At 52.8% G+C, this 9,309-nt stretch overlaps 4 protein-coding genes and 1 non-coding gene across 5 annotated transcripts; 3 read left to right on the forward strand and 2 right to left on the reverse strand.

The window, feature by feature from the left end:
* Positions 1 to 650: 650 nt before the first annotated feature.
* SEPMUDRAFT_136698 (uncharacterized protein) lies at positions 651 to 3,090 on the reverse strand (the record flags this gene model as incomplete). The annotated part of the gene is made up of 5 exons (XM_016902791.1): positions 651 to 797; positions 885 to 2,285; positions 2,338 to 2,474; positions 2,604 to 2,720; positions 2,920 to 3,090. The coding sequence occupies 4 exons, from the start codon at positions 3,088 to 3,090 to the stop codon at positions 1,934 to 1,936; spliced, it is 777 nt and encodes a 258-aa protein (XP_016756691.1). The 3' UTR covers positions 651 to 797; positions 885 to 1,933.
* A 179-nt stretch (positions 3,091 to 3,269) lies between these two features.
* SEPMUDRAFT_152197 (Rtt106-domain-containing protein) lies at positions 3,270 to 6,077 on the forward strand. Its single transcript, XM_016907296.1, has 2 exons — positions 3,270 to 4,200; positions 4,249 to 6,077. Exons 1-2 carry the CDS (start codon positions 3,447 to 3,449, stop codon positions 4,785 to 4,787), a joined length of 1,293 nt encoding a protein of 430 aa, XP_016756692.1. The 5' UTR covers positions 3,270 to 3,446; the 3' UTR covers positions 4,788 to 6,077.
* Positions 5,336 to 6,001, forward strand: SEPMUDRAFT_54208 (S-adenosyl-L-methionine-dependent methyltransferase; the record flags this gene model as incomplete). Its single annotated transcript, XM_016909287.1, has 1 exon — positions 5,336 to 6,001. The coding sequence occupies one exon, from the start codon at positions 5,336 to 5,338 to the stop codon at positions 5,999 to 6,001; it is 666 nt and encodes a 221-aa protein (XP_016756693.1).
* A 686-nt stretch (positions 6,078 to 6,763) lies between the features above and the next one.
* Positions 6,764 to 6,866, forward strand: SEPMUDRAFT_t78. Its single transcript has one exon. It is a non-coding gene; the product is annotated as a tRNA-Phe (tRNA).
* Positions 6,867 to 6,952: 86 nt separating this feature from the next.
* SEPMUDRAFT_152198 (uncharacterized protein) lies at positions 6,953 to 8,476 on the reverse strand. The gene has a single exon (XM_016907297.1). It carries the CDS (start codon positions 8,446 to 8,448, stop codon positions 7,111 to 7,113), a length of 1,338 nt encoding a protein of 445 aa, XP_016756694.1. The 5' UTR covers positions 8,449 to 8,476; the 3' UTR covers positions 6,953 to 7,110.
* Between the last annotated feature and the right edge of the window lie 833 nt (positions 8,477 to 9,309).

Genomic DNA, 9,309 nt, shown 5'->3' on the forward strand with positions numbered 1-9,309 from the left:
CAGGTCGCGGCACCAGACGATAGCCCGGCCATCAAGATCAAGAAGGAACCAGACGAGGAGATGTTGCCGTTCTGAGTGGACTATAAGGGCACGAGAAGGTCTTCAAAAGGAACCGGCATTTGTTACGGAAGTACCTTAGCAGCGGAGGGCTACGTAGCTCCCCAAACCTTACGGGGAAGGGGGCCCCCACCTGACTATTCAGTCATGTATATTAGCCCATCTTGAACCTACATAGATGCCTGAGGAACATCATCTTTTTCTTCCCACTCTTAACACCTCTCCTCTCCTTCTCCCAGGTTCTCCGATACGCCTCGCCTATACCTTGTCCGTAGCCGGGTTAGCGCGGTAGAGCGGCGTCAATAGAGAAAGCGTACCTACCTATGTACCGTAAGTGTGAGTTGGAACGCTTCTCAAGCCGCGAGGTAAGGTACATGTAATTGAGCAGTTGTTCTGTCAGCGCGAAGTGTATGTGAGCAAGGTAGTGTAAACAGGATCAAGTAACTTCAAGTCTTGTTGGCGAGAAAAATCGTTACCAGGGCCTATAGTAGGTACTTATCCTCTGCGCCTCAACTCTCCCAAATACCGCTGCCTGTTTCCGCAGTGCAGCGTACACTCTGTGCGTCGTATTGTTTCCCCCGTGTCCTCCTTCTCTTGGTATGTACCGCTTTGCTATACCTTCACCTCCTGGCCATAGGCCATAGGGGTCCCGTTTCGACGCCAAGAAATGATCGTAGGTCAATGAAATTAGTGGTGTTTCTGCTGGTACGTCTATCACCGTAAGGCAGCATCGTGAACACCTGGGAGCAGTCAGTGCGAGAGCTAAGGCAGGGGGTACTCTCGCTGAACCATTCATCCGGGTGGGTACCTCTTGCCATTATACCTACATTTCCTGTTTTCTGTTATTGAGATCTATGATTCAAATCGCCAAGTTGAACTGCGTTATATTCATTTATTGTCTATAGTCACGGTCTCCTAGAGGAACCTGATGCTGCTGCGAATGGAAATGGGTAGTCCATGGTAATCTCTTCGGTAACTGCGTTTAAGCATTACGTTAGGTGGTCCCTACAACCACCCAGGAGAGCCCTGTGCCGGCAGCAGCATACTCTACCAGAGGAATTCAGGCCAGATCCATCGATCCTAAATTGTATTGGCTTGCAGGATCCCATGATCGGTAGCACTTCGCTACCTGTCGTTTAGGAACTGCCGCAATTTTTATAGCCTTGTAGGATGCGATCGCGGCAGAGCGCGCACGGATGGAGAGGCTGTCGTGCCGTAATCCTCGACGTATACCACATCCCATAAGCCAGTGACGGCCAGACCTCGTCTGCAGTGTAGGCGGGTGTGGTGTACTTGTTGTGTCTGGATCCTTCGCTATTTTGGGAGCGGGCTGAGCCGCAATTTATAGTGGGTCCAGTTGGATTTGGAGCGCGAAGCGCTCATATTTCGCAGCCAGGCTGAGAAAAGCGCTCCACGATGGCTCAAGATGGAGCAGAATCGATCTCCAGCCTTTGAGTAGCCCGCGTCGGCGTTCGAAGCCACGAGATCGCAGGATGTTGGCTTGTGTTGGTTGTTCACGGCGTGGTAGGCGAAGCCTGGAAGACACCAGAAGTAGAATACAGTCACAGGCTGCGACCAGTATATGAGTTGTAGGTTCGCACTGGTGCGCTGTTCGTTTGCATCAGCACCAACAGACAGGTCGAGCACGATTCCACCACGATGGCCTCTCCATCCCCACCTCGAACGCCTCACCCTCGGGACCCGCCCAACAGCCTTCTGGAAGTCGACTGAAGGCTGACAGACTTTCAGCGCACAAAACAACTGGCGCTCGCGGTGCACAGGCTTCGGTAAGCGAGCAAGATCTTCAACTGCACGATATCTTGTTGAACCTCGGCGCAGATCAATCCTGAACATGCAGAACATGCTCTCGGAAAATTCAAAGCATACCGAGCATAGCAACACCGAGTCCGGCAGCACCACTGAAACCAATCAATGCCATGTCGGTCATGGCAGCTGCACCGGCGGAACTGGTCGAAGTTTTGGAGACAGCGGTGGTGGCGTACGCAGAAGCAGCCATGATCTTCTCCACTCCAGCCGTGACAGTCACGGGGACGTATTTGATGTCAACACTAGCAAGCACAGAGGTGCTGGCTGCAATGCCAAGGCCTGGAATCGTGGATCTTGCAGTGCAAATGGCCGAGCTGGCACCATGAATGGGGGTCTCTGTGGTGTGGGCTCCTACCAATGCGCATTCCATGGTCATGGGGGGAATTGTAACGCTTGCAGCCCTATAGTGTTTTGTTAGCGCGTGCACCCTGCCACAATCCGTAGAAGGCATACCCCTCCCCAGCGTGTGTATTTGTCCAGATGACGGTACTCTCGCCTTCTGTTACGGTGATATCGGTGTCCCAGTAGCAAGCAGATGAGCTAGTTGCATTGGCCGCACATCCCAAAGCAAAAGCAGTTTCGTTCGGAGACTGCTGTCACGTCAGCGCTACATGTACTTCGCATAGCATATTACAATAATGATACAGTGCCCGATATGATACACAGCAGGAGATCGCATGCCGCCGTGCTGGCACTTGAAGTCTTTCCAGGCTACTTACCGCGGAGACGATGGAGGCCTCGATTTGATCCGGGCTGCCCATGGGAAGGAACAGTGAGATGACGGAATGCTGTGTGCTTGTGGACGCGCTCACGCTGGTGGTGCCCAGAGCAGTGTCCTGCGAGGAGGCGTGTGCCACGAGGCACCAGAAGACCAGGAGTGGCCACATGTGCGCTGAAGCTGTGCTTCCAACACAAGTTCACATGGAGTACATTTGGTAGGGCTTGGTAGGTAGGTAGAACTACAGGTAGGTTGCACTCGGGAATCGGGATGCGTTTGCCTGCAGATGATTAGGTATTATTGATTATTATCTCCACCACGTCGAAGGCTGTCAGAAGGTGACGAGAAGGCGATCCTTGGGTGAACGCGGCGCTGGCCACGGCTTCTTGGTATTCTATGTCAGCGCCATGGTGACCTCGCACGTGGAGGCCACCAGATTTCGCCGTGGTTGTGGTCTCTAGATGATTGCCAAGAAGGGAAAAGGTCATGGCGGCCGTTACAACACCTGACGCACCAGGATCACACGCGAGAGTCGCTGACCAGGCGATCGCTGATTGGAGCCGGCAGTGGAGGACGCGCTCCCAAGTCTTGTTAGCTCTTGGCGAACCACCACGATGAGCCGACGCGTTTCATGACCACACGTTTACGGTGTATCTCGCGTCACGACGCACGACGGAGGGACATCGTCTCTCGCTTAGTCCATCGTTCGCGCCGCCGGGAGACGGAGAGTAGGAGAGGTAGTAAGTGAGACGAGGAGACCGCATCCGCTTGTGGAGGGATATCCCCATTCGGTATACGGTACGGTACACGCACACTGCCCACGGGAGAGCGGCAGCATACCATCATGGCAGACTGGACACACGAGGTGCAGGCCACCTTCCAGAGCGACACTGATCTCACGGCGCGGATCCTGGCGGCTGGGACGCGATACCAAGGAGAATTACCGGCCTTGTTCGCAGACATTGCCAGACACGTACAGACGGGCAGTTCGATTCTACCTCCGACTTCCAAGAAGCGGAAGCTGGACGACGCGTTGCAACCCCCACCGCCGACTACCAATGGAGCTTCTCATGCTGCACCCATCATCGCCCCGTCAACGACATTCGAGTGCAAGAATGTGAGCTTCCAGGTGCCAGCGCGAAAGAAGCTGAAGCTGCAGATCGTCGCCGAGCAGGCGGACGCGCGGAGGAGAGAAGTGCGATTGTTGAATGCGCAGACGAATGATGTGGAATACACGATACCCAATGCAAAGATTGACCAGGTCTTCTGCTTGCCGGTCCCAGAGAAGCAGCAACGACAGTCCAGCTTTGTCATTATTCCTCTAGCGGGAGCAATAGGGCCAGATGGGACAACATGCGAGCAGATGGTGTTCACGATGAACGAGACGAAGCCGGACGATGCAGTTTCATCGGTTAGACCCAAGGCCGAAGACGACACATATATCACAGTTATGGAGCCCGAGTTGAACGACCTGCTAGAACCTCACGGCAAGCGAGTCGTTCGCCCAGACGAGAATGAATTTGCGAGTAGCATTCCACAGCCACATCGCAAAGGGGAAAAGGCATATCATGTCAAGGCGCATCGAGGCACGAAAGAAGGTGTGAAGCTCAATCTCCTTGTCAGTCAGACGAAGCTAACGTGCCCAGGCTACCTCTTTTTCCTCCCCAACGGCATCGTCTTCGGGTTCAAAAAGCCCTTGTCCTTCTTTCCCTTTTCCTCAGTAGAATCCATCAGCTACACCTCCGTTCTACAACGAACCTTCAACCTCGTCATCACAGCAACAGAAGGCGGCAGCACCGAGGCCAAAGATGTGGAATTCAGCATGATAGATCAGGCGGATTTTGCAGGTATAGATGAGTATGTGAAACGACATGGCTTAAATGATGCGTCAATGGCGGCGGACCGACGAGCAAAAGCCTATAACGTGAACAAGGAGAAGAAAGAAGCGAATGGAGACACAAATGGCTCGGCTGAGACAGGCGCTGTCGATGATGACGGTCTCACAGAACTGCAAAGAGCGGAACAACAGCTACAGGACCAGGAAGATGAGGAGGAAGAAGACTATGTTGAATCTGGAGGCGAGACTGATGGGTCTGGTGAGGACAGTGGTGAAGACGAGGACGCGGAAGACTATGGCGAGGGGGAAGGAGGGTACGATGAAGATGATGGTGATGAAGAAGAATAATAGACTGCGGGATATGGGCGACGGGTGGCCACTTGATCGCATCGAAGCAGACTATATGCTTCCTCCACCATGTCCGTCTTTACATCTCACTCGGGTCTTGCAAACACCACCTAGATTCCAGCATTCGCTCTACGGATCATTTTCATCCTGGACACGATGGACATAGATCTTTCCCAACAAGAGCATGTTCGGACGAATAGGACATTGAATAAGCCATTGATAGACGACATGGAAGCTCGCCTCGCCTTTTGCACTGTTAACGCTCTTACTTTTGTGGATCATGGTTCATATGGAAACCAGCAGAACGGCACCGCAACAATCTATCATTCTGTTTCGTCCGAGACGTACTATACTGCAGTGTGCGCAGAATCATGTTCTGATCTACCGGCTCTACCGAGTTCGGGGCCGACAGGTGAGGGGTATGCAGCTCTTTCCACAAGAGGAGGTACATGTATTCACTTGGATTGTATGACCATACTAGGCAAAAGCCAGGTCACACACTCAGCACTATAGGTACATGTAGTGAACTACCATTCACATACATCATCATGGACCACCCCGTCACCACAAACACCGGAGGCAACGACTTTCTCACCCGAGTCTACAACTGCAAAAACAACGACGACCTAGTAACCTTGTACGACGACTGGGCCGAAAGCTACAGCAACGACGTCACAGACGCAACTCAAAACTACGTCGCTCCAGCATTAGCAGCCCAAGCAGTCGTACAAGCTGGCGGAAACGTCCATAATGGCACAACATTCGACGCAGGCTGCGGAACCGGACTTTCCGGAATAGCACTACATCACGTCGGAGCAAAAACCATCGACGGACTCGATTTATCCCCGGGCATGTTGCGCATCGCGAGAAGAACGGGTGTCTATCGAGATTTGCGCACGGGGGATTTATCGCAGTTATTGGTGGGCACGGGGGATGAAGAGTACGATGTGGTGTTTTGCGTGGGAACGTGGACGCATGGACATGTGGGACCGAAGCCGTCGTTGGCGGAGTTTGTGCGCGTGGTGAGGCCTGGTGGGATTGTGGCGGGGACGGTGTTGGATGATATTTGGAGCAGTCATGGGTTTGAGGCGGAGGTAGAGAGGTTGCGAAGGGAGGGCGCGGTGGAAGTGGTGAGTGCGGATAGTATGGATTATCGAAAAGGTGCGGGAGTGATGGCCAAGGTGCTTGTGCTCAGGAAGAAAGTGAACGTTTGAGTAGGTACCTGATGGTCTTTTTTGAGAGCTCTGAAGGTACCTGCATGAGAAGCAGCATCTGAGGGGCTTGAAGAAAGTGAATAAGGTACCTTACTGTACAGTACCAGTATCAGTTTAGAGTAAGTAACACCTTCAACAGGTCGCATACATGTAGTTTCCACGAGTGTACAGTATGTATTACAAAGTCCCCTGACCTATACGACCTTTGTCTATAAATTGCATCTTCTTCATCTTCCTTAGTGGACGCCAGGCGGCTATCGTCTTTATTGCGTTATATACATCAGGTACATCTGCGACGTACCGGCGTCAAAGAAGGTCATTCTAGAGCGAAATCTATATATAATTGTCTGGTTGAAAATACGAGCAAAAGGACGCCAAGCTGCTGTGTACACACACTAGGCGTCTGACTGCCCGCCCGGAATAGGAGAGGTACGAATACTGAATCAGCGCTTGGAGGCAGAGGGGAATCACTAGCTTAGGGGTAATATGTTGCTAGACGAGACGGGATAAAGGAGTTTCGGCGATGAGCAGATGCGGTGGAGGAAGAGGTAGGTATACCTAAGGTATAGTAGTACGTTTGCTCGAGACTCAAGCCAAATCTCTACCTCTACTAGAGCACGATATGCCTACAGAACCTTCTTACCTCCTAGGTAACCTAAGAGGCCTCTAGGTTGTTCAACAGCCTGTTCTTCGCTCCATCGGCTGTGAGGCGGCATGAACTAGTCTATATATTATATTCTGCCCTCTTGCAAACATATATGGGTCGCTTTAGCTCACTTGGGAGAGCGCCAGACTGAAGTTCACTACAGTCGTTCCCACTCTGTGCGGTATCTGGAGGTACTGTGTTCGATCCACAGAAGCGACATGCTTTTTTGTTGTTTTTTGCATCCTTTTGCGCCCTCGAAGAGCCTCTCGCAGATGCTCGGGTCTCGATCGCGGAGTGGCAGATTTGTCGTTGTGGAATTAGAGGATACGGCTTGAGCTCGAGTGATACGTCAGGTCGACTGGAGAAGCTGCAATGAAATGACGTGAACAGACTTCAAGTAGCTTCAAATTCAATATCATTATGCTAGATATTTCGTTATGCGAACTAGCTAGCAGTTCTCAGATCATACATCGTTGCATTCGTCTTCGTTGGCGCTCGCGTAAGAATCATCATCAGAACTGCTCTCCACACGTCGGGCACGCTTGGTTGATGAGCTTGCCTGTCGTGCTTGCCGTACAGAACTCGCAGCCGCCGGATCCTGCGTATTAGGACCTTGTTGTGCGACAGATTGCGCGTGAGCTAGCTGAAGTGCAGCTTGTCTTTCCGAAGCTGCTATATCCTGCAGGTTGCGGTAGCTGGTAATACTAGCACGAAACTGCGCAGCACTGCCCAGACTGAACTCGCCTCCAAGAGGATAGGTATGATAGCTTCCTGTAGTCGCGCCTCGCCCGGGTGGCTGCATGTGAGAAGCGTAGAAAGCTGTCGTTCCTTGCATATAGGATGTAACGAAAGTGCGAGCATTCCCGTCGGGCTCTGGCTCGGCTGACAATCCAAACGAACGCATTTTGTGCATCGCTCGAGCGCCAGCGGCCCCATCGTACGCTGCTTGTTCCAGGCCGGCCTTCTCCTTGCCCCTCGGGCCTTTCAGCTCTGTGAAGCTGTTGACTAGCGCAGGTGTGTCGCCATTAGTTGTGAGAACATAGGCGCCAATCTCACGACGAATCTTGATGTCAATGTCTTCTGGAGGCAGGCCGGCAGCAATATCTGGCTTCACTGGCGGCAACCTCGCTGACGGTGTCAGACTAGCCATCTTCCGGAATGCTGTGTTCTGTATCGTCTCGTACGGCGCATTTCCTGGGAAGTGCTGCATGAAATTTGCAGTGACGGCATCCTCGTTCTTCGCAGCATAGTACGCTCGGCAGTACCTTTCCCATGTGGCCTCGTCCACTCGTGAAGGAGACACGGAGGCTCGTGGGCGTCGCATCTTCTCCTGCAGTTCGACCAGGTTCGCGGGAGCGCATCGCTTGGCAGGACCGTAAATTTGGTGGTCGCGCAGGATTTGAGCAGCGCTCGCATCGTGAATCGAGGAGGCTGAGTCGATCGAATTCGTGCGTGTCGACTGCGAGGTCTTGCTAGATCGTCGACTGCGTCTGTGGGACGTGGCTGAGGACGAAATGCCTAGTGCCGCTGTTGCCTTTCGTGCCTTCTTCGCCTGCCCTCTGCTGGAGCCGAATGCCTCGGACTGTACCCATTGCACAGTCCGCTGCTCAGATCTCACCGTGTCCCGCGACAGCCTTCGGAGAGCCTCTGGCGTAAGTCTTGTCCTTCGCCTCGCCCTCGCCCTCGCCCTCTTGCGTGCACGAGGAGGATCGTTGGCGTCCCCGTCGTCGTCGTCGTTGTCCCGTTGGCGTTTGCAAGAAGGATCTTCGAGTACTGGTGGAGCGGGCGATAGCGATGGCATCGAGCATGGCGTTTGGGCGAGGCAGACGCCCGCCTTATAAGGCCATGCATGTGGTGGGTGTTCTCCTAGTCCTCCATCAGGCCAGGAGAACGCGAAGTCCTGCCGACCAAGCGATTGGTCAGCGATGCTCGATTCTTGGCACTTCGCGGTTTCGCGGTTTCACATGCAGCACAGCACCATCCTGCGGAAACATTCATGGCGCCTATCACCTTTTCTCGCACCTTTTCGATGAAGCTCGATACTCTTCGCCCTCACTTCAGCACCCCTCAGCATGGCCACTCGCCTCAGTTAGCCGCCCATGCCCTTAAGTTGACCTTACCAGCGATGGACACCGACGAACAATTGGCTGCTGATGAAGCGCGTAGGACTCGCTTCATTGTGATATATGGAACAAGGTTCATAGCAACTGCTACGATTCATCTACTGAGAACGCTTGCTATATAACATACTGTCTCTTTACGCTAGAACACTTGGGAGAGCGCCAGACTGAAGTTCACTAGGTACAGTTATTCCCACTCTGTGCGGTATCTGGAGATAGGCTACTCTTGTATATGTGAACAAGTAAAAAGTACACGACAACTCACGGCGGACCTGGTATTAGGTACTGTCTGTGTTCGATCCACGGAAGCGACATATTTTTGCCTTTTTCAGGTTTGCGTAGGTGAATCAATGGACGGGACATGTTTGGGATTGATGAATCTCTTTTTGCTCAAAGGCGTGCGTTGCCAAGATTTTGCAGAGATCCTACCTCCTACCTCCTAGCGTCCAGCGAGAGAGAGAGAGAGAGAGAGAGAGAGTAGTTCGTACGGGACGTACACTACCTACTAGTGGTCTACGTCGGTGACGTCTTTTACTTCCTAC

Source organism: Sphaerulina musiva (assembly GCF_000320565.1).
Source record: "Sphaerulina musiva SO2202 unplaced genomic scaffold SEPMUscaffold_12, whole genome shotgun sequence".
NCBI classification, from domain to species: Eukaryota; Fungi; Ascomycota; class Dothideomycetes; order Mycosphaerellales; family Mycosphaerellaceae; genus Sphaerulina; species Sphaerulina musiva.

Excerpts from the sequence above, each read along its gene's own strand:
- SEPMUDRAFT_152197 (XM_016907296.1), top strand. The coding sequence starts at position 3,447 with ATGGCAGACTGGACACACGAGGTGCAGGCCACCTTCCAGAGCGACACT. Across the intron at positions 4,201-4,248 it reads GCATCGAGGCACGAAAGAAG|GCTACCTCTTTTTCCTCCCC; the intron begins GTGTGAAGCTCA and ends TAACGTGCCCAG.
- SEPMUDRAFT_152198 (XM_016907297.1), bottom strand. The coding sequence starts at position 8,448 with ATGCCATCGCTATCGCCCGCTCCACCAGTACTCGAAGATCCTTCTTGC.